At 44.5% G+C, this 23,299-nt stretch overlaps 1 protein-coding gene across 3 annotated transcripts in view; it reads left to right on the top strand.

The window, feature by feature from the left end:
- MYO7A (myosin VIIA) overlaps positions 1 to 23,299 on the top strand; it is a 95,355-nt gene that overhangs the window by 3,851 nt on the left and 68,205 nt on the right. For all 3 annotated transcript variants that reach the window (XM_081327789.1, XM_081327791.1, XM_081327790.1), the window contains exons 3-13: positions 1,909 to 2,093; positions 6,412 to 6,533; positions 8,522 to 8,664; positions 9,603 to 9,716; positions 12,002 to 12,155; positions 12,656 to 12,732; positions 14,905 to 15,024; positions 17,876 to 18,018; positions 19,659 to 19,869; positions 21,993 to 22,128; positions 23,202 to 23,299. The exon at positions 23,202 to 23,299 is cut by the window's right edge and continues 9 nt beyond it. In XM_081327789.1, the coding sequence (XP_081183915.1) occupies positions 1,909 to 2,093; positions 6,412 to 6,533; positions 8,522 to 8,664; positions 9,603 to 9,716; positions 12,002 to 12,155; positions 12,656 to 12,732; positions 14,905 to 15,024; positions 17,876 to 18,018; positions 19,659 to 19,869; positions 21,993 to 22,128; positions 23,202 to 23,299 (1,503 nt within the window). The remainder of the gene's footprint in view (positions 1 to 1,908; positions 2,094 to 6,411; positions 6,534 to 8,521; positions 8,665 to 9,602; positions 9,717 to 12,001; positions 12,156 to 12,655; positions 12,733 to 14,904; positions 15,025 to 17,875; positions 18,019 to 19,658; positions 19,870 to 21,992; positions 22,129 to 23,201) is intronic.

Here is a 23,299-nt window from a genome sequence, read left to right as displayed (position 1 = left end):
CAATGGCACTGAGAAAAGCCCCCCCCCAAGCCACAGCCGAGCAAGACGCCTGCCTGCCCGCCCGCCTGGTGGCGCTCTTCCTCCTGTCCGAGGTTTTCATGGTTGTGAGCATTTCTGTTGAGGATTGGCAGGTGGGGTGGGGTGGGGGGGGTGTTTGGTTTTTATCCCCCCCCCCTTCTGCTGGGTGGTTGCAGCAGGTTTTGGTCACTTCACGTGACCCTGGGACGCTGTGACCGTCATAAATATGAATCAGTTGCCAAGCATCTGAATGTAAATCACAAGAGCCTGGAGATGCTGCAACATTCCAGCTGATCGGCGCTTCTTCTGGGCTCAGTAGAAGCGCCAGGATTAGTGCAGAGCTCCGGCTGGATCCTGGCGCTGATCCTGGCGCTTCCGCTGAGCCCCGACAGCCCTGCAGCTCCAGCCGTCTCTCGCTCCGGCTTGTGCGGTGCTGCCACCGGTTCAGCTCATTCCCCTCCCCCGCTACCACTTCTCTAGGATGATCGCGTACCACCTGCCAGGTGCCAACGTACCACAGGTGGTACCCGTACCGCTGGTTGAAAAGCCCTGCTCTAGTCTACTGTATTCTAAATTTTATATTCTATTCTCCTCTCCTCCCCTCCCCTCTCCTCTGTACTGTTTCCTCTCCCCTCCTCCTTGGAGAAAAGGTTATTTGAACCCAAAATAACACTTTCCTCCTCCCTCTGCTTTGAAACCTAGACTAACTGTGGCGGAAGGGTAAGTATGCCAAGTGCCTTGTTGTCGCACTGTCTTACGCTCCGCTCTTTATTTGATGCTACGTTTTGCGGATCGCTTCCGTCTGCTTGCTTTGCTTGGGAGGGGGACCATTTATGTCCACCACCCCTAACCTGGTTGCTCGCTGCATGGTTTTGCAGCTTTGCAAAAAAAAAAAAAAAAAAAAGAGAGAGAGAGAGAGAGAGAGCAAGGACCTCAGGAGAAGGCTTAGCTTGTCTGGGAGGGATGTGTGTGTGTGTGTGTGTGTGTGTGTGTGCAGCACTTGTTGTGGGGTGGAATGGGGACGGTTTGTAACTTTCTTTTTCCCACAGATCGTGGGGGAAAAACGGGAGCTCCATTTTTGCAACCGTGAAGTAGCATTTTCTGCTTAGGAATGTACAGCCACGTTTCCCTAAGAGGGTGACTTTAAGATGAGGGAGAGGTTGCAATTCCCAGTATTCCCCAGCTTGTATGGCTGGCCGGGGGATTCTGGGAGTTGAAGGCTACCCATTCTGACTGGGGGAATTCTGGGAGTTGAACTCCATGCTGGATGAGGACTAGATAAAAGGTTAGGTTGCTTTTTTGCTATGACTCCAGGTTAAAGTATTTTTTTATTATTCTTAATTTGTCAGCATAATAACAAAGACAACAATTAACCGTTTCAGCTGCTGCTATCCTAACACTTAAATATTGGTTTACTTTCCTAAATGAAACAATTAATAAAGTATTCATTATTAAACTGCCAGCATAATGACTATAACAAAATCCAACAGTCAAAAATACCAAACCTAGTAGACCTTGCTACTTACTATTACCCCTACCTACTATTACTCCTACTACATTGGAAGGATTAACTGGTCAAAAATTCTCTGCAGTCAGAACTATCTGGTATAACAAGCACAATAACAATAATAACAGCAATAACAACAATAACAACAACAACAACTATTATTATTATCATCATCATCATCATCATCATCATCATTATTATTATTATTATTATTATTATTATTATTATTATTATTATTATTATTATTATTATTATTTAACCCTTATCGTGAAGTGGCCGATCTCGTAGCCAGATCCACGGTCTGACCTGGCCCAATTTTTCTTACTCTCTGTCCTCGTGTCTGTGCACGTGTGTATGTGTATTTATTTCTCTTCACTCTCCAGACGTACACGGGCTCCATCCTGGTGGCCGTAAATCCCTACCAGCTGCTTCCCATTTACTCCCCAGATCAGATACGTCTCTACACCAACAAAAAGATTGGGGAGATGCCTCCCCACATTTTTGCCATCGCAGACAATTGCTACTTCAACATGCAAAGGAACAACAGGGACCAGTGCTGTATTATAAGGCAAGTGGGGAGATAACGGGCTCCATCGTGGTCTTGGCACTGTTCTCCTCTGGAGTAATGCCCAAAGAACAAGAAGTTCTGAGTAGTTTTTTTATTGCTCTTCACCTACAGACTGAATCTTGCCGGACTAAAACAATTATCCACATATCTATTAGATCTACTCTGTGAACTGCTACGGAGGGTCCCGCCTTGCCCTCTTCCTGCCCACCAGACATTCCCAGCTCCATATTTCCTTGCCCTGTAGGAAAGCCTCACTGGGCAACAGAATAACAGAGTTGGAAGGGACCTTGGAGGTCATCTAGCCCAACCCCCCTGCTCAGGCAGGGAAAAACTCTCCCGTTTCAGACAGAGAGCCGTTTCAATCTCTTCTGAAAAGGCTCCAGCGATGGAGCATCCGCAACTTCTGGAGGCAAGCCGTCCCACTAATTGTTTGCGCTGTCAGGAAGTTTCTTCTGAGTTCTAGGCTGGATTGTTCCTTGGTTAGTTTCTATCCATCAAAGAAAGAAAGAAAGGAAAGGAAGAAAGAGAAAGAGAGGCCTAGAAAGAGATAGGAAGAAAGAAGAAAAAAGAAGGAAGGAAAGAAGAAAGAGAAAGAAAGAAAGAATGAAGGAAAGTGAGGGAAAGAAAGAGAAAGAAAGAAAGGAAAGAAAGGAAGGAAGGAAGGAAGGAAGGAAAGAAAAAGAAAGAAAGAAAGAAAGAAAGAAAGAAAGAAAGAAAGAAAGAAAGAAAGAAAGGGAAAGGAAGAGAAAGAAAGAAAGAAAGAAAGAAAGAAAGAAAGAAAGACAGAAAAGAAAGGAAAGGAAAGGAAGAAAAAGAAAGAAAGAAAGAAAGAAAGAAAGAAAGAAAGAAAGAAAGAAAGAAAGAAAGAAAAGGAAGAAAGAGAAAGAAAGAAAGAACGAAGGAAATTGAGGGAAAGAAAGAGAAAGAAAGAAAGGAAAGAAAGGAAAAGGAAGGAAGGAAGGAAAGGAAGAAAAAGAAAGAAAGAAAGAAAGAGAAAAAGAAAGAAAGAAAGAAAGAAAGAAAGGAAGAGAAAGAAAAAAGAAAGAAAGAAAGAAAGAAAGAAAGAAAGAAAGAAAAGAAAGGAAAGGAAGAAAGAGAAAGAAAGAAAGAACGAAGGAAAGTGAGGGAAAGAAAGAGAAAGAAAGAAAGGAAAGAAATGAAAAGGAAGGAAGGAAGGAAAGGAAGAAAAAGAAAGAAAGAAAGAAAGAAAGAAAGAAAGAAAGAAAGAAAGAAAGAAAGAAAGAAAGAAAGAAAGAAAGAAAGAAAAAAGAAAAGAAAGGAAAGGAAGAAAGAGAAAGAAAGAAAGAACGAAGGAAAGTGAGGGAAAGAAAGAGAAAGAAAGAAAGGAAAGAAATGAAAAGGAAGGAAGGAAGGAAAGGAAGAAAAAGAAAGAAAGAAAGAAAGAAAGAAAGAAAGAAAGAAAGAAAGAAAAGAAAAGGAAAGGAAAGAAAGAGAAAGAAAGAAAGAACGAAGGAAATTGAGGGAAAGAAAGAGAAAGAAAGAAAGGAAAGAAAGGAAAAGGAAGGAAGGAAGGAAAGGAAGAAAAAGAAAAGAAAGGAAAGGAAAGAAAGAGAAAGAAAGAAAGAACGAAGGAAAGTGAGGGAAAGAAAGAGAAAGAAAGAAAGGAAAGAAATGAAAAGGAAGGAAGGAAGGAAAGGAAGAAAAAGAAAGAAAGAAAGAAAGAAAGAAAGAAAGAAAGAAAGAAAGAAAGAAAAGAAAGGAAAGGAAGAAAGAGAAAGAAAGAAAGAACGAAGGAAATTGAGGGAAAGAAAGAGAAAGAAAGAAAGGAAAGAAAGGAAAGGAAGGAAGGAAGGAAGGAAGAAAAAGAAAAGAAAGAAAGAAAGAAAGAAAGAGAAAAGAAAGAAAGAAAGAAAGAAAGAAAGAAAGAAAGAAAGAAAGAAGAAAGAAAGAAAGAAAGAAAGAAAGAAAGAAAGAAAGAAAGAAAGAAAGAAAGAAAGAAAGAAAGAAAGAAAGAAAGAAAGAAAGAAAGAAGAAAGGAAAGGAAAGGAAAGGAAAGAAAAAAGAAAGAAAGAAAGGAAAGAAAGAAAGAGAAAGAAAGAACGAAGGAAAGTGAGGGAAAGAAAGAGAAAGAAAGAAAGGAAAGAAAGGAAGGAAAAGGAAGGAAGGAAGGAAAGGAAGAAAGAAAGAAAGAAAGAAAGAAAGAAAGAAAGAAAGAAAGAAAGAAAGAAAGGGAAGAGAAAGAAAGAAAGAAAGAAAGAAAGAAAGAAAAGAAAGAAAAGAAAGGAAAGGAAAGGAAGAAAGAGAAAGAAAGAAAGAACGAAGGAAAGTGAGGGAAAGAAAGAGAAAGAAAGAAAGGAAAGAAATGAAAAGGAAGGAAGGAAGGAAAGGAAGAAAAAGAAAGAAAGAAAGAAAGAAAGAAAGAAAGAAAGAAAGAAAGAAAGAAAGAAAGAAAAGAAAAGAAAAGAGAAAGGAAAGGAAGAAAGAAAGAGAAAGAAAGAAAGAACGAAGGAAAGTGAGGGAAAGAAAGAGAAAGAAAGAAAGGAAAGAAATGAAAAGGAAGGAAGGAAGGAAAGGAAGAAAAAGAAAGAAAGAAAGAAAGAAAGAAAGAAAGAAAGAAAGAAAGAAAGAAAGAAAGGAAAGAAAGAAAGAAAGAAAGAAAGAAAGAAAGAAAGAAAGAAAGAAAGAAAGAAAGAAAGAAAGAAAGAAGAAAGGAAAGGAAAGGAAGAAGAAAGAAAGAAAGAAAGAAAGAAAGAAAGAAAGAAAGAAAGAAAGAAAGAAAGAAAGAAAGAAAGAAAGAAAATAAGTTCTGCACATCACAGTTCCTGACTCAAAAAAACCGGTTCACCTTTATTCCATCTAAGAGGCTAGACCTCGTTGATTCCTGCCACAAGAGATGCTGGTATCCTTTGAAAACGAAGCACATGGCTTAACATGTCTTCAGAAAGAAACAAAAGTGGGTGAACAAAAGTGTGTCTGATTTTCCCAGTCTATTTATCCAGCTTGAGGGGGTCAGAATAGTCCGCAGAGTGTAAAAGTGGATGTGTTTTATCATGCACAGACCTATCCCGCCCATTTCCATCCGTATTTTTGCTAAAAAAATAATAATAATAATTAAGAAACAAATCGAGAAAGCCAGCCACTTTCCCATGAAATTTGAGTAGCGTGATCTGGAGATGTTCTGAAGACCAGGATATCATCCAACCTGGATTATCTGTGAGAAACTCAGCGGGTGACTTTAGGTCAGCTAGCATTTCTCAACCCAGCCTACCTCGCAAGATAGTTGTGCGGATATAACACTGGGGAGAGGAAAAGTCTTTTGTCCGTTGCCTGGAGCTCAGGGAAAGTTGAAGGAAGAGACTGTTGCCGAGGGGACATCAAAGAGGGAGGCGGAACTGTCGCTGACACTCTTTTTTTTACAAATTTTGCATTATAGCCAGTCCTCGACTTACAACGCTTCATTTAGTGACCGTCTGAACTTACGACGACACTGGAGAAAGTGCTTTGTGACCATTTTTCACAGCATCCCCCTACGGTCAGGTGATCAAAATTCGGACGCTTGGCAACTGACTCATATTTAGGACGGCTGCAGCATCCCGGGGTCACGTGATCCCCTTTTGCGACCTTCTGACAAGCAAAGCCAGCCTTGTTTAACAACTGAGTTGGGGGGTGGGGGTGGGGGTGGAAATCCACCTATTCTCCAAAACACCTGGGGGCAAGACAAGAAGTAAGGCGGAAGCTTAACGGGGAAAAAAAAAGAAGCAACCTGGAATTAAGGAGAAACTTCCTGACAGTGAGGACAATTAACCAGCGGAACTCCTTGCCTCCAGAAGCGGTGAATGCTCCAACACTGGAAGTTTTTAAGAAGAGACTGGACAATCATTTTTCTGGAATGGTAGAGTTTCCTGCTTGAGCAGGGGGTTGGACTAGATGACCTCCAAGATCCCTTCCAACTTTATTATTAAACTAATCAAGGAGAGAAGCAACCTAGAACTAAGGAGAAACTTCCTGACAGTCAGAACAATTAACCAGCGGAACTCCTTGCCTCCAGAAGCTGTGAATGCTCCAACACTGGAGGTTTTCAAGAAGAGACTGGACTGCCCTTTGTCTGGAATGGGATAGATAGGGTCTCTTGTTTGAGCAGTGGGTTGGACTAGATGACCTCCAGGGTCCCTTCTGACTCTGTTATTTTTGTTAACTGTAGTGATTCCTTAACAATTCTGGCAAGAAAGCTCATAAGGTGGGGCAAAACTCACTTAACCAAATGTCTCCCTTAACAACAAAAATGTGGGGCTCAACTGTGGTCGTAAGTCGAGGTGTTACCTGCACTGTTTTTTTTAAAAAAATGTCGCTGTCGCAGTGGCGAGTCGGGCGCGGGGAAGACGGAAAGCACCAAGCTGATCCTGCAGTTCCTGGCAGCCATTAGCGGGCAGCATTCCTGGATCGAGCAACAAGTCCTGGAAGCCAACCCCATCTTGGAAGGTGAGACTCTGGGCCTGGCCAGGGGGGAGGCCGTGTGGTGGGGGGGGGATGCTTCCGGTCTGACCCCAGGCCTTGCAGGGAGCCAGTGGCAGTCTCGTCGGCAGGGAGTCCTCAGCTTACGACCATTTGCTTAGGGAGCATTGGAAGTTAGAAACAGACCTGAAAAAGGCACCTATGGCCATTTCTCACACGTCGAAGGAAGGAAGGAAGGAAGGAAGGAAGGAAGGAAGGAAGGAAGGGAGGGAGGAAGGGAGGGAAGGAGGGAGGGAGGGAGGGAAGGAAGGAAGGAAGGAAGGAGGAAGAAGGAAAGGAAGGAAAGGAGGGAGGGAGGGAGGAAGGAAGGAAGGAAGGAAGGAAGGAAGGAAGGAAGAGAGAGAAGGAGGGAGGAAGACGGAAAGGAAGGGAGGGAGGGAAGAAGAAGGAAAGGAAGGAGGGAGGGAGGAAGGAAGAAAAAAGGAAGGGGAGAGGAAGGGAAGAAGGAAGGAAAGAAGGAAGGAAGGGGAGAGGAAGGGAGGGAGAGAGGAAGGAAGGAGGAAGGAAAGGAGGAAGGGAGGGAGGAAGAAAAAAGGAAGGGGAGAGGAAGGGAGGAAGGAAGGAAAGAAGGAAGGAAGGAAGGGAAGAGGAAGGGAGGGAGAGAGGAAGGAAGGAGGAAGAAGGAAAGGAAGGAAAGGAGGAAGGGAGGGAGGAAGGAAGAAAAAAAGGAAGGGGAGAGGAAGGGAGGGAGGGAGGAAGGAAGGGAGGGAGAAAGAAGGAAAGGAAGGAAAGGGAGGGAGGGAGGAAGAATCATTTGAAGTTACCACAGCACTGACATCGGTCCTCACATTTATGACTGTTGCAGCATCCCCATGGCCATTTGATCAAAATTTGGATGCTTGGCAACTGGCATGTATTTATGATGGTTGCAGCATCCTGGGGTCATGTGATCTCCATTTGCACCTTTCCCATCCAACTTCCAACAAGCCAAGTCAATGGGGGAAGTCCACCAGTCATGAAGGGGCCATAGATTCCCCATGCTAGCTCAGGAATTCTGGGAGTTGAAGTCCATGAGTCATGAAGGGGCCATACTTCCCCCCATGGTGGCTCAGGAATTCTGGGAGTTGAAGTCCACCAGTTATGAAGGGGCCATAGATTCCCCATGCTGGCTGAGGAATTCTGGGAGTTGAAGTCCACCAGTCATGAAGGGGCCATACTTCCCCCATGGTGGCTCAGGAATTCTGGGAGTTGAAGTCCACCAGTCATGAAGGGGCCATAGATTCCCCATGCTGGCTCAGGAATTCTGGGAGTTGAAGTCCACCAGTCATGAAGGGGCCATACTTCCCCCCATGGTGGCTCAGGAATTCTGGGAGTTGAAGTCCACCAGTCATGAAGGGGCCATAGTTTCCCCATGCTGGCTCAGGAATTCTGGGAGTTGAAGTCCACAAGTCATGAAGGGGCCATACTTCCCCCATGGTGGCTCAGGAATTTCTGGGAGTTGAAGTCCACGAGTCATGAAGGGGCCATAGTTCCCCCATGCTGGCTGAGGAATTCTGGGAGTTGAAGTCCACCAGTCATGAAGGGGCCATAGTTTCCCCATGCTGGCTCAGGAATTCTGGGAGTTGAAGTCCACAAGTCATGAAGGGGCCATACTTCCCCCATGGTGGCTCAGGAATTTCTGGGAGTTGAAGTCCACGAGTCATGAAGGGGCCATAGTTCCCCCATGCTGGCTCAGGAATTCTGGGAGTTGAAGTCCAAAAGGCATGAAGGGGCCATAGTTCCCCCATGCTGGCTGAGGAATTCTGGGAGTTGAAGTCCTCAAGTCATTAAGGGGCCATAGTTCCCCCATGCTACTTCAGGAATTCTGGGAGTTCCACAAGTCATAAAGGGGCCATAGTTCCCCACCCCTGACCTAAGTGCTTCTTTATTGGATCCAGTGTCCCATTTAAACCTGATTTAGAAGAAATGGCCCAGCGCAAACCTGGTTACCCCTTTGTCTGTTTATGCTCTGTTAGCTTTTGGGAATGCGAAGACCATTCGCAACGACAATTCAAGCCGGTTTGGCAAATACATTGACATCCATTTCAACAAGCGAGGGGCGATTGAAGGAGCCAAAATTGAGCAGTACCTGTTGGAGAAATCCCGCGTCTGTCGACAGGTAAGCATCCCTTACAGGCACCCCCTTAGATGTACAGATAATCCTTGACTTACAACCATTCCCTTAGTGCAGGGGTAGGCAACCTCAGCTCTTTTATGACTCATGGACTTCAACTCCCAGAATTCCTGAGCTCAGGAATTCTGGGTGTTGAAGTCCATGAGTCATAAGAGCCGAGGTTGCCTACCCCTGCCTTAGTGACTATTCGAAGTTACAACAGCAGTGAAAAAAGTGACTTACGACCGCTTTTCACACTTACGACGGGCAGCATCCCCACGGTCTCGTGATCAAAATTCTAACACGACCCTGTATTTATGACGGTCGCCATATCCCGGGATCATGTGATCTCCTTTTGTGACCTTCTGACAAACAAAGACAATGGGGGAGCCAGATTCACTTAACAGCCGTGTTGTTACCTGCACAACTGCAGCGATTCGCTTAACAACCGTGGCAAGGAAGGTCGTAAAATGGGGGAAGCCTCCCTTAACAACTATCTGGCTTAGCCATGGGAAATTTCAGTTCAGTTGTGATGGCCAATTGAGGATTACCTGTATCCACCTCACCCGCCTTCTCGGCAAGACGGGGGGGGGCTCTCCTGTTGGGGGGATGTCCTACCTCGCAAGACAGTTGGGAAGAAAAGAATCCAGATCTGATTGTTCAAACAAGACAGACAAGAAGCAACGGATGGAAACTAACCAAGGAGAGAAGCAACCTGGAATTAAGGAGGAATTTCCTGACAGTGAGAACAATTAACCAGTGGAACCACCTGCCTCCAGAAGTTGTGGGTACTTCACATCACTGGAGGATTTTAAGAAAAGACTGGACAATCATTTGTCTGAAATGGGATAGGGTCTCCTGCTTGAGAAGGGGGCTGGACTAGAAGACCTCCAAGGTCCCTCCCAGCTCTGTTGTAACGTTTCACCTCTCCTCTTTTTCCTCAGGCTCAAGATGAGAGGAACTATCACATATTTTATTGCATGCTGAAAGGAATGAGCTCGGAGCAGAAAAAAATGCTGGGGCTTAAAAAAGCAGCCGATTATAATTATCTTTCCATGGTAAGAGGTTAAAACAAATAATTTTTCCAATCTCCTTTTTCTGCACAGCTGTCATAAAGCTGTGACAGATATATATTTTTTTTATTAAAGAGTTTTACAATACATTTTATTTTTAACAAACAAAACAAAGGTGACAGAAAATTTTTGTAGCTCTGGTGATAGATGTTGATCAGGGGTCTTCAAACCTGGCCCTTTGATGGCTTGTGGACTTCAACTCCCAGAATTCCTCAGCCAGGCACGCTGGCTGAGGAATTCTGGGAGTTGAAGTCCTCAAATCATGAAGGGGCCACATTTCCCCCATGCTGGCTGAGGAATTCTGGGAGTTGAAGTCCACCAGTCAAGAAGGGGCCACAGCTCCCCCATGCTGGCTCAGGAATTCTGGGAGTTGAAGTCCCCGAGTTATGAAGAGGCCAAACTTTCCCCCACGCTGGCTGAGGAATTCTGGGAGTTGAAGTCCTCAAATCATGAAGGGGCCACATTTCCCCCATGCTGGCTGAGGAATTCTTGGAGTTGAAGTCCACGAGTCATGAAGGGGCCACAGTTCCCCCATGCTGGCTCAGGAATTCTGGGAGTTGAAGTCCCCGAGTCATGAAGAGGCCAAACTTTCCCCCACGCTGGCTGAGGAATTCTGGGAGTTGAAGTCTGCAAGTCATGAAGGGGCCAAGTTTGAAGACCCCTGATGTTGATGGTGGTTTGTTCTCCGGGCTTTGCTGTTGAGCTTCCGAACATTTTGTCACTGGGCTAGGTAACATCCTCGGGGGGGGGGGGACTCTGTTTGTAGCATCTTGTTTCAGTTGTTCTCTGATTTTATTACTCTCATATGGTCGGTGGGTCATGTGACCAGCTGGTCATGCCACATGACAGGACATGCCACCACACAGCCGGTGTAGAAGCCTGATATTTTGCCAACGGATCAATCAATTTGGAAGCAGCCTCAAAACCCATAAGGATCAATTGTATCAATTGAGGGAGCAACCAATGATGGCATCGACTGCCGCTTCACTTAGTGACCTTTGCACGGCATCACCAGCTGGTCACATGGCACGTCACACGATATGACCAGCCGGTCACATGACCCACTGACCACATGACCCATTGACCAACCTGGAATCAAGGAGAAACTTCCTAACAGTGAGGACAATTAACCAGTGGAACAGCTTGCCACCAGACGTTGTGAGTGCTTCATCACTGGAGGTTTTTGAGAAGAAACTAGATAGTCACTTGTCTGAGATGGTATAGGTTCTCCTGCTTGAGCAGGGGGCTGGACTAGAAGACCTCCAAGGTCCCTTCCAGATTCTTATTCTATTCTATTCTATTCTATTCTATTCTATTCTATTCTATTCTATTCTATTCTATTCTATTCTATTCTATTCTATTCTATTCTATTCTATTCTATTCTTTCTTCAATTCTAAATTCTATTCTATTCTATTCTATTCTATTCTATTCTATTCTATTCTATTCTATTCTATTCTATTCTATTCTATTCTATTCTATTCTTTCTTCAATTCTAAATTCTATTCTAAATTCTATTCTATTCTATTCTATTCTATTCTATTCTATTCTATTCTATTCTATTCTATTCTATTCTATTCTATTCTATTCTATTCTATTCTATTCTACTCTACACTACACTACACTACACTACACTACACTACACTACTCTATTAATAATAATAAACCTTTATTGTCAAAGTACAACATGTGTACATTGAGATTAGCTGAGCCTCCCCCCATGCTCTCTCCCCCCAACACACAGTGACAACAAACCCTCCATCCTACCACACCATGTGGACCAACTACACCACACACCGGCCTCCCAAGTCAATTCTGCATAAGATTATGTCCCATTTAAAAGCCCAACAGCCCACGGATATTCTATTCTATCACTGAAGCAGTAGGCGTGAGCTTAAATAAAATAAAATAAATGGACTCCAGAAGATGGTAGAGGACAGGAAGGCCTGGAGGAACGTTGTCCATGGGGTTGCAATGGGTCGGACACGACTTCACAGCTAAGAACAACAACAAATTCTATTCTATCCAGTGGAACGACTTACCCCTAGAAATTGTGGGTGCTCCATCACTGGAGGTTTTTAAGAAGAGACTAGACAGCCACCTGTCTGAGACGGTATAGGTTCTCCTGCTTGAGCGGGGGGCTGGACTAGAAGACCTCCAAGGTCCCTTCCAGCTCTATTCTATTCAAACTAAGCCATAACCTGCTTGTGGACCAAAAAGGTCAGTTATGTCAGGCTCTCTAATGCTTTGCACACTCTTGTCCTTGCACCAGGGCAACTGCATTACCTGTGACGGAAGAGACGATAGCAAAGAATACGCCAACATCCGAGCAGCCATGAAAGTCCTCATGTTCACCGACACGGAGAACTGGGAGATCTGCAAACTTCTGGCTTCCATCCTGCATATGGGAAACCTGCGATACGAAGGTAGCATCCCCATCGCTGTGAAGGAACGGAGTAGGAACTCTCGCGTGATTTGGTCACCCTCTCCCATTTTAGTTCATTTCGATCGATCAGGGAGAAGCTTTGTAGCTCAGGGTTGAAATGAGGGGGTCCTTGGTGGTCTCTGAGTTTGGTGGTTTTCTTTGCAGACGTTTCATGACCCAACTAGGGAACATCATCAGTGCTAGGAGGGAGTAGGGTGTGTGGAGAGGAGGAGGAGGAGGAGGAGGAGGAGGAGGAGGAGGAGGAGGAGGAGGAGGAGGAGGAGGAGGAGGAGGAGGAGGAGGAAAAAGACTGTGGGGTCCTTGGTGCTTTCTGATCTGGGATGTTTTATTGCAGACATTTCATTACCCAACTGGGTAACATCATCAGTGCTAGAAGCCAGTGGGGTTTCCTCTGTGCAAACAAGCCTCCTGCATATAAACAGAGCGCAAACCCCAGTCCCACTTCTGCCACCATTTTGTTTCTGCTTCTCTTTTCTGCAGCCCGGAACTACGACAATCTCGACGCTTGTGAGGTTGTCCACTCTGCGTCCTTGATAACCGCTGCGCTGTTGCTGGAGGTGAGCTGGATTCTCTCCCGTCTCGCTTAGGTGGAAGCTGTAGGAAGCCTTCCCTTACAGCAGAGGCGAGGAACTATGGCCCCTTTGTGACCTGCGCATGGCTGGCTCAGGAATTCTGGGAGTTGAAGTCCGTAAGACATAAAGAGGCCATAGTCCCCCCATGCTGGCTCAGGAATTCTGGGAGTTGAAGTCCACGAGTTATGAAGGGGCCATAGTTCCCCCATGCTGGCTCAGGAATTCTGGGAGTTGAAGTCCACGAGTTATGAAGGGGCCATAGTTCCCCCATGCTGGCTTAGGAATTCTGGGAGTTGAAGTCCGCGAGTTATGAAGGGGCCATAGTTCCCCTATGCTGGCTTAGGAATTCTGGGAGTTGAAGTCCGCGAGTTATGAAGGGGCCATAGTTCCCCCATGCTGGCTCAGGAATTCTGGGAGTTGAAGTCCACGAGTTATGAAGGGGCCATAGTTCCCCCATGCTGTCTCAGGAATTCTGGGAGTTGAAGTCCGCGAGTTATGAAGGGGCCATAGTTCCCCCATGCTGGCTCAGGAATTCTGGGAGTTGAAGTCCACGAGTTATGAAGAGGCCATAGTTCCCCCATGCTGGCTTAGGAATTCTGGGAGTTGAAGTCCGTAAGACATAAAGAAGCCATAGTTCCCCCATGCTGGCTCAGGAATTCTGGGAGTTGAAGTCCGTAAGACATAAAGAGGCCATAGTTCCCCCATGCTGGCTCAGGAATTCTGGGAGTTGAAGTCCACGAGTTATGAAGAGGCCATAGTTCCCCCATGCTGGCTTAGGAATTCTGGGAGTTGAAGTCCACAAGTCATGAAGGGGCCATAGTTCCCCCATGCTGGCTCAGGAATTCTGGGAGTTGAAGTCCACGAGTCATGAAGGGGCCATAGTTCCCCCATGCTGGCTCAGGAATTCTGGGAGTTGAAGTCCACGAGTTATGAAGGGGCCATAGTTTCCCACCACTGTGCTTACAAGTAGTCCTTGTTTAGGATTAAGAGGTTGTAAAATCAGGTGCAATTCACTTTTGTTTAGCAATAGAAAGTTTGAATTAAATTGAATTAAATGCTTTATTTATTTGGCCAAGTGATTAAACACATTAAGAATTTGTCTCCAGTACACAAGTACATGCAAACCAAAATGACAACAACAACAATAGTAATACATCCTGAACTTATGAGACCTGAATATTATGACTGCAAAAAAAAACCCACTCTACTCGGAACTGCCTATATACAAGTAGTCCTTGACTTACAACAGTTCGTTTAGTGACTGCTCAAAGTTACAATGGCACTGAAAAAAGTGACAGGACCGTTTTTCACACAACTGTTGCAGCATCCCCGTGGTCACGTGATCAAAATTCAGACGCTTGGCAAATGAGTCGTATTTATTTATTGATTTACGTCCCGGACTCTTGCGATCACAATTTGCAATCTTCAGACAAGTCAATGGGGGAAAGCCAGATTCAGTTAATGACTCCGTGCTTCACTTAATGGCTGCAGTGATTTGCCAATTTTGGGCTCCGTTTTGTGGTGATAAGTCGAGGACTTTGGTTTTCAGCAAAATGCACCCATAGAGAACCATTGGTTCACTTTCTCTGAAATGCTCTAGGGTTTCCTGCCTGAGCAGGGGGTTGGACTAGATGACCTCCAAGGTCCCTTTCAACTATTGGCTAGTTCTGCATATTTGTGCAACCGTGACCGGTGCCTAACTCCCCTACGGAAGAGAACAAGAACTAGCCCATGTACAGGCAGCCCTCGACTTACGACCAGAGATGAGCCCCCAATTTATGTTGCTAAGCGAGACGTTTTGCCCTATTTTATCGCCCCGGTTTTTAAGTGAATCGCTTAAAGTTGTGACGTTAATCACACAGTTGTTAAATGAGTCTGGCGTCCCCCCCCTCCCCCCCGCCCCCGTGGACTTGGCTGGCCAGAAGGTGGCGAAAGGGAGATCACGTAACCCCCCCCCCCCGCGGGACGCTGCTGCGACCGTCGTAAAGGTGAATCAAATTTGTCCAGCGTCTGATCGTAAATCACGTGATCCCGGGGATGGTCACAAGGGTGAGAAATGTTCACTTTTTCCCGTGCCGTTGTAACTTTGAACGGTCATTAAGTGGACCATCGTAAGTCGAGGACCTCCCGTAAACTTTTCTCCTTAATGCTTTTTAGGTTGAGCCTCAGGATCTGATGAACTGTCTGACTAGCCGGACTATTATTACAAAGGGGGAGACTGTTTCCACCCCGCTTAGCATGGAGCAGGCCATAGATGTCCGAGATGCATTTGTGAAGGTGAATTATGGAATCCGCCTTGGCGCTTTCCCTCCATTTCTTGCTGCCCTCTTCAGAGAAAACTACACGTCCCAAGATTCTTAGAGAGAGAGAGAGGACCCCATCTAATAATAATAATAATAACCATAGAGTTGGAAGGGACCTCGGAGGTCATCTAGTCCAACCCCCTGCTCAGGCAGGAAACCTTATAATACCATTCCAGGCAAAGGACGGTTCAGTATTGGAAGATTTTTAATGATTGGAAACCCTTTTCTGGGTTGTTGTTTTTTTGCACAGAATAGAAAAAGTGACACGTGGTTGTTATGACAGGAAGAAAATAATAGATTGTAGGGGAGGAAAAAAATGAAAATAATGCGGTAACCCTAAAGCAAGCTAATGTTTATACTTGTAAGTGCTATGAAAGAAAACCAGAACTTATTTCTGTACACTTTTCCTGCGCTTCGTTTTTTTCTTTTTATTTCCCCTCCCCCTTCTCCTCTTTCTCTTTCTTTCCATTTCTCTTTCTCGTTCCCTCCTTTCTTTTCCCTTCCAATGTTCACTTTTCCCTTCCTTACCCTTCAAACAGTTTGCAGCGCTTAGAAGCATTTAAGGCCCCTTAGAAACCGTATTAGAAATGTTTATGATTGTCACTGCTGTGTTTACCCCCCTAAAGAATGGGATGAGGGAAAAATAAAAAATAAAAAAAGGGGAAGAGAAAATATTTTTCCACCTCACAGTTCAGTTCCACACACACACACACACACACACACACACACACCAAAAAAACCTCACTGGTTTTAGGGCCCTGTTAATCACACTTGACCACTTTAAGATGGGTGGACTTCAACACCCAGAATTCATGCTGGCTGAGGAATTCTGGCAATTGAAATCCACCCATCTTAAAGTAGTCTAGAAACTCAGGAATTCTGGGAGTTGAAGACCACACATATTATAGTTGCCAAATTTGAGAAGCTCAGGAATTCTGAGAGTTGAAGTCCACCCATCTTAAAGTAGCCTAGAAAGGAATTCTGGGAGTTGAAGTCTACCCATCTTAAAGTAGCCGAGAAGCTTGGGAATTCTGGGTGTTGAAGTCCACCCATCTTAAAGTAGCCTAGAAATGAATTCTGGGAGTTGAAGTCCAAACATATTAAAGTTGCCAAATTTGAGAAGCCCAGGAATTCTGGGAGTTGAAGTCCACCCATTTTAAAGTAGCCGAGAAGCTCAGGAGTTCTGGGAGTTGAAGTCCACCTATCTTAAAGTAGCCTAGAAAGGAATTCTGGGAGTTGAAGTCCACCCATCTTAAAGTACCCTAGAAAGGAATTCTGGGAGTTGAGGTCCATCCATCTTAAAGTAGCCTAGAAAGGAATTCTGGGAATTGAAGTCCAAACATATTAAAGTTGCCAAATTTGAGAAGCTCAGGAATTCTGGGAGTTCAAGTCCACCCATCTTAAAATAGCCTAGAAAGGAATTCTGGGAGTTGAAGTCCACCCATTTTAAAGTAGCCTAGAAAGGATTTCTGGGAGTTGAAGTCCATCCATCTTAAAGTAGCCTAGAAAGGAATTCTGGGAGTTGAAGTCCATCCATCTTAAAGTAGCCTAGAAAGGATTTCTGGGAATTGAAGTCCAAACATATTATAGTTGCCAAATTTGAGAAGCTCAGGAATTCTGGGAGTTCAAGTCCACCCATCTTAAAATAGCCTAGAAAGGAATTCTGGGAGTTGAAGTCCACCCATTTTAAAGTAGCCTAGAAAGGAATTCTGGGAATTGAAGTCCAAACATATTAAAGTTGCCAAATTTGAGAAGCCCAGGAATTCTGGGAGTTCAAGTCCACCCATCTTAAAATAGCCTAGAAAGGAATTCTGGGAGTTGAAGTCCACCCATTTTAAAGTAGCCTAGAAAGGATTTCTGGGAGTTGAAGTCCATCCATCTTAAAGTAGCCTAGAAAGGAATTCTGGGAGTTGAAGTCCATCCATCTTAAAGTAGCCTAGAAAGGATTTCTGGGAATTGAAGTCCAAACATATTAAAGTTGCCAAATTTGAGAAGCTCAGGAATTCTGGGAGTTCAAGTCCACCCATCTTAAAATAGCCTAGAAAGGAATTCTGGGAGTTGAAGTCCACCCATTTTAAAGTAGCCTAGAAAGGATTTCTGGGAATTGAAGTCCAAACATATTATAGTTGCCAAATTTGAGAAGCTCAGGAATTCTGGGAGTTCAAGTCCACCCATCTTAAAATAGCCTAGAAAGGAATTCTGGGAGTTGAAGTCCACCCATTTTAAAGTAGCCTAGAAAGGATTTCTGGGAGTTGAAGTCCATCCATCTTAAAGTAGCCTAGAAAGGGATTCTGGGAGTTGAAGTCCAAACATATTAAAGTTGCTAAATTTGAGAAGCCCAGGAATTCTGGGAGTTGAAGTCCACCCATTTTAAAGTAGCCGAGAAGCTCAGGAGTTCTGGGAGTTGAAGTCCACCTATCTTAAAGTAGCCTAGAAAGGAATTCTGGGAGTTGAAGTCCACCCATCTTAAAGTACCCTAGAAAGGAATTCTGGGAGTTGAGGTCCATCCATCTTAAAGTAGCCTAGAAAGGAATTCTGGGAATTGAAGTCCAAACATATTAAAGTTGCCAAATTTGAGAAGCCCAGGAATTCTGGGAGTTGAAGTCCACCCATCTTAAAGTAGCCTAGAAAGGAATTCTGGGAGTTGAAGTCCAAACATATTAAAGTTGCCAAATTTGAGAAGCCCAGGAATTCTGGGAGTTGAAGTCCACCCATCTTAAAGTAGCCGAGTTTGAGAAATACCAGACTAGAACATAAGAGCCATGATAAAGAGGGATGCTGAGATAAATTTTAATGACTGTCTTTCCCTCCTTTTGAATTTCCAGGGCATCTACGGCAGGCTTTTTGTGTGGATTGTGGAGAAGATCAACGCGGCCATTTACCGGCCACCTTCCCACCAAAACAAAAACATCCGGAGGTCCATTGGATTATTGGATATTTTTGGATTTGAGAACTTCAGAGTAAACAGGTGTAGCATCTAAGGAAAGGAATGAGACGTTTACTCAAAGGCAGGTGGGATGCGGGAGGGGAATCCATGCCCCTCCCCCTTCCAACAGGATGATAACAATACGGTGGAGATTTCAATATCAAGTCAATTTGCCTGAAGGCTGAAATCCTTACGATGTACCATAAGGGGCCCCAGCCTGTGGGCCCCAGCCCACTACCAGTCCATGGTCTGTTGGCCACTGGGCCTCATGAGTGGTTGGCAATGCACATGCGCATGTGCGCACACTCACCCGCACTTACGCTAGCGCCACCAGGAGCACTGAACTGAGCTTCACACGGGTGCTGGCAGCCCCGTTTGTATCGTGTAGGCAGTAGCACCACCCAGAGAGATGCATGGGTGCTAGAGGTCCTGTTTGCGACACTTGTGTGCTTGTGGCCCCGTATGCGCATGCATGCATAAAAGCGTCTGTCCCCCCCCCCCTTTCTCTCTGGGCTGCCAACTTCTGATGTAACAAATACATTGATGAACAGGTAATCCTCACAACCACGATTGAGCCCAAAATGTCCGTGGCTAAGTGGGACAGTAGTTACCGTAAGTGAGTTTTGGGCCAATCACCAGGAGATGGTGAGTTCTAGTCTTGGCTTAGGTGAAACCCAAATGAGTGGCATTGGGCCAATCGCCAGGAGACGGTGAGTTCTAGTCCCGCCTTAGGCATGAAAGCCAGATGGGTGGCATTGGGCCAATCGCCAGGAGTCGGTGAGTTCTAGTCCCGCCTTAGGCATGAAAGCCAGCTGGGTGACTTTGGGCCAATCACCAGGAGTCGGTGAGTTCTAGTCCCACCTTAGGCATGAAAGCCAGCTGGGTGACTTTGGGCCAATCGCTAGGAGTCAGTGAGTTCTAGTCCCGCCTTAGGCATGAAAGCCAGGTGGGTGACTTTGGGCCAATCGCCAGGAGACAGTGAGTTCTAGTCCCGCCTTAGGCATGAAAGCCTGCTGGGTGACTTTGGGCCAATCACCAGGAGACAGTCAGTTCTAATGCTGCCTTAGCCATGAAAGCCAGCTGGGTGACTTTGGGCCAATCACCAGGAGACGGTGAGTTCTAGTCCCGCCTTAGGCCTGAAAGCTAGCTGGGTGACTTTATGCGTCCCCCTCTCTCTCAGCCCAACTCACCTTGCAGGGTTGTTGTTATGTGGAAAATACAAAGAGGAAGGAGCATTAGGCATATTTGCCGCCCCGAGTTATTTATAACAATCATACAGGCCGCATAAACCTTGAATAAATCAATAAATCCATCTGCGAGAGTGGGGATTTGTTCTCCGAGCTTGTGGGCTGCTTTCTGAATGTTTTGTTACCAGGCTAGGTAACCCCTTCAGCGGAGCGGAGGGAATGCCTGTGTCCGTGTTTTTCTGCTTTTAAAGGCTTTGTGTGGTCAGTGGGCGTTGTGAGGGGTCAGGTGTGAATGGGTCAAGTGAGGAGGTCACGTCAGATGAGGGTTGCTGGGAGGCGAAGTGCTGGTGGGAGTGGGGGATTGCGCGGGATGGTTGAAAGACGGTGCCGTCGCCGGTTGGCGTTGTGGCTGATTTGGATTCCGAGAGGCTTCTCGGGCCGGTGGCACGGTAGTCGCCCCCGTGGCAAATCCATCTGCCTTTCTCCGCTCTCCAGCTTCGAGCAGCTCTGCATTAACTTTGCCAACGAGAACCTGCAACAGTTCTTTGTCCGTCACGTCTTCAAACTGGAGCAGGAGGAATACAACCTGGAAAACATCAACTGGCAGCACATTGAATTCACGGACAATCAGGACGCTCTGGATATGATCGCCATCAAACCCATGAACCTCATTTCCCTCATCGACGAGGAGAGCAAATTCCCCAAGGTGGGTGTTTTGCCAAGTTGCAGGGACACTTTTAAGACATCCTCCCCCCCCACACATACACACCTCCAATGCTCCATCTATGGCAGGGGTTCTTCAAAGGTGGCCCTTTTATGGACTTCAACTCCCAGAATTCCTCAGCCAGCATGCCAGATTCAGTGCTACTAACTTAACACTTGCAGTGATTCACTTAAAAACTGTGGCAAGTATTGCCAAAATCCCTGCTCCTGACACTGCAGCTAAGAAATATGAACAGAACAGAACAGAACAGAATAGAAATAGAAGAGAAGAACAGAACAGAACAGAAAAGAAATAGAAATAGAAATAGAAATAGAAATAGAAATAGAAATAGAAATAGAAATAGAAATAGAAATAGAAATAGAAATAGAAATAGAAATAGAAATAGAAATAGAACAGAGCAGAATAGAATAGAATAGAATAGAATAGAATATAGAATAGAATATAAAATGGAAGGGAAGGGAATGGAAGGGAACGGAACAGAACAGAACAGAACAGAATAGAGTAGAAAATATAAAATAGAAGAGAAGAGAGGAGAAGAGAAGAGAAAAGAAAAGAGAAGAGAAGAGGAGAGGAGAAAATATAGAATAGAATAGAATAGAATAGAATAGAATAGAATAGAATAGAATAGAATAGAATAGAATAGAATAGAATAGAATAGAACAGAACAGAATAGAAGAATAGAATAGAATAGAATAGAATAGAATAGAATAGAATAGAATAGAATAGAATAGAATAGAATAGAATAGAATAGAATAAAAATATAGAATAGAATAGAATAGAATAGAATAGAAAAAGCACAGAATTGAATATAGAATAGAATAGAATAGAATAGAATAGAATAGAATAGAATAAAAATATAGAATAGAACAGAATAGAATAGAATAGAATAGAATAGAATAGAATAGAATAGAATAGAATAGAATAGAATAGAATAGAATAGAATAGAAAAAAGAACAGAATAGAATATAGAATAGAATAGAATAGAATAGAATAGAATAGAATAGAATAGAATAGAATAGAATAGAATAGAATAGAATAGAAGCTGGAAGGCACCTTGAAGGTCATCTAGTCCAGCCCCCTGCTCAAGCAGCACTTGACTTGTCTGGACCTGATCCAAGCTTCAGTGGAGGAATCCTTTTTGTGGGTGATCCAGCCCAAGGGCAGTCCAGCTTTCCTCCATCTGCAGATCCCATTTCCTTTTGCAAGGGCAGGGACTGGTGTTGTAAACGCAAAAGAATGGACAGGAATGGCATTTTCAAGCCCCCTTTTTTTCCCTAAAAGAAAGGGTGAGACATTTATGAGTTTGTCGGAACTTGCAAAGGCTCAAAGCAAACATTTTGACATGCATCTCTTCCTGTAACAAATGTTTCCCCAACTGGACGCAGATTTTACGCGGTGCTACAATTAGTAGACAATACTGCACGCTTTAAGGCATTTGGTAAGTTCCTCAAAAGCAACGTTTCCTTTGACCTGGGTTTAATTCTCGGATACTATAGTCTTCATGTGAGAAGAACAACAAAGATGATTCGAGGACTGGAGGCTAAAACATATGAGAAACGGTTGCAGGAATTGAGTATGTCTAATTTAATGAAAAGAAGAACTAGGGGTGACATGATAGGAGCGTTCCAGTATCTCAGGGGCTGCCCCAAAGAAGAGGGAGTCAAGCTATTCTCCAAAGCGCCTGAAGGCAGGTCAAGAAGCAACGGATGGAAACTAATCAAGGAGAGAAGCAACCTGGAATTAAAGAGGAATTTCCTGACAGTGAGGACAATTAATCAGTGGAACACCAGACGTTGTGGGTGCCGCAACACTGGAGGTTTTTAAGAAAAGACTGGACAACCATTTTTCTGAAATGTAGGGTTTCCTGCCTGAGCAGGGGGTTGGACTAGATGACCTTCAAGGTCCCTTCCAACTCTGTTGTTCTATTATTCTGTTGTTATTTTATTATTCTGTTGTTAATCTGTTGTTATTCTCTTATTCTCTTGTTATTCTGTTATATGTTTACCCTGCAGATCACTTACGTCAGAGCTGCAAATATTTTTTTGACCGTACAAACCCTAATTCAGGGCTGTCCTGTTTTTTTGTGTTTTTTTTTCCTGGTGCAGGGAACAGATGCCACGATGCTCAACAAGCTGAATTCTCAGCACAAGCTGAACATCAATTACATCCCACCGAAAAACAACCACGACACCCACTTTGGCATCAACCACTTTGCCGGCGTTGTCTACTATGAAACAAAGGGTAGTTTTGTGGGTTTGGGGCAGGGAAATGGCCTAATTCCAATAGTCCTCAGCTTATGACCACAAGCTGGGCTGGAACTTCTGTCCCTAAGCAATGGAGTCATTAAGTGAGTCATTGCACGACCGTGCCTGACTTTGCAACTCTTTTTTTTGCTGTGGTCATTAAGCATATCATCACGGTCGTTGAGCAAATCCTTACTGATTGACTTTGCTTGTTAGAAGCCCACTGGGAAGGTTGAAAATGGTTATCACGTGACTCTGGGACACCGTCATAAATGTGAGTCAATTGTCAAGTGCCAATTGTCAATTGTCAATTGTCATTTCTGAGATATGCAACAGTTAAGAGCAAAAAGAGCTTTTGAATCGCTTTTTTTCAGCACTGCTGTAACTTTAGGGCAGGGGTCTTCAAACTATGGCTCCTTTATGACTTGTGGACTTCAACTCCCAGAATTCCTGAGCCAGCATGGGGGAACTTTGGCCCTTTTATGACTTGTGGACTTCAACTCCCAGAATTCCTCAGCAAATCAGGCACACTGGCTGAGGAATTCTGGGAGTCGAAGTCCACAAGTCATAAAAGGGCCAAGTTTGAAGACCCCTGCTTTAGACGGTTACTAAACAAATGGTCCTAAGTCAAGGACTAACGCTGTACAAGTAGTCCTCAGCTTGTGAACATTCATTTAGTGACCGTTTGAAGTTAGAAAGGCACGGGAAAAAGTGGCTTATGAGCGCTTTTCAGAGTTACAACCGTTGCAGCATCCTTGTGATCACACAATCAAAATTTGGATGCTTGGCAACCGCCCAGTATTTGTGACGGTTGCCACTGTCATGTATTTGTGACGGGGTCATGTGATCCCCTTTTGCGACCTTCTGACAAGCAAAGTCAAATAAGGAAGCCAGCTTCATTTAGCAACCACAGCGATTCGCTTAACAACGGATGGGCGTGAGGCCGTAAAACGGGGCAAAGCTGTACTTGCTTTGCAATGGAAAATTTGGGCTCAATTGTCCGTAAGTCGAGGACCACCTGTAAGAAATGATCTCTCTTCTAGCTGCTGTTGCTTTTTTTCCTCTCCGCAGGGTTTCTGGAGAAAAACAGAGACACCCTTCACGGCGATATTATCCAGTTGGTCCATTCCTCACGAAACAAATTCATCAAGCAGATTTTCCAGGCTGAT

This window comes from Vipera berus (genome assembly GCF_964194415.1).
Source record: "Vipera berus genome assembly, chromosome: 4".
NCBI lineage: Eukaryota > Metazoa > Chordata > Lepidosauria > Squamata > Viperidae > Vipera > Vipera berus.
This window is presented reverse-complemented; position numbering and strand designations above follow the sequence as displayed.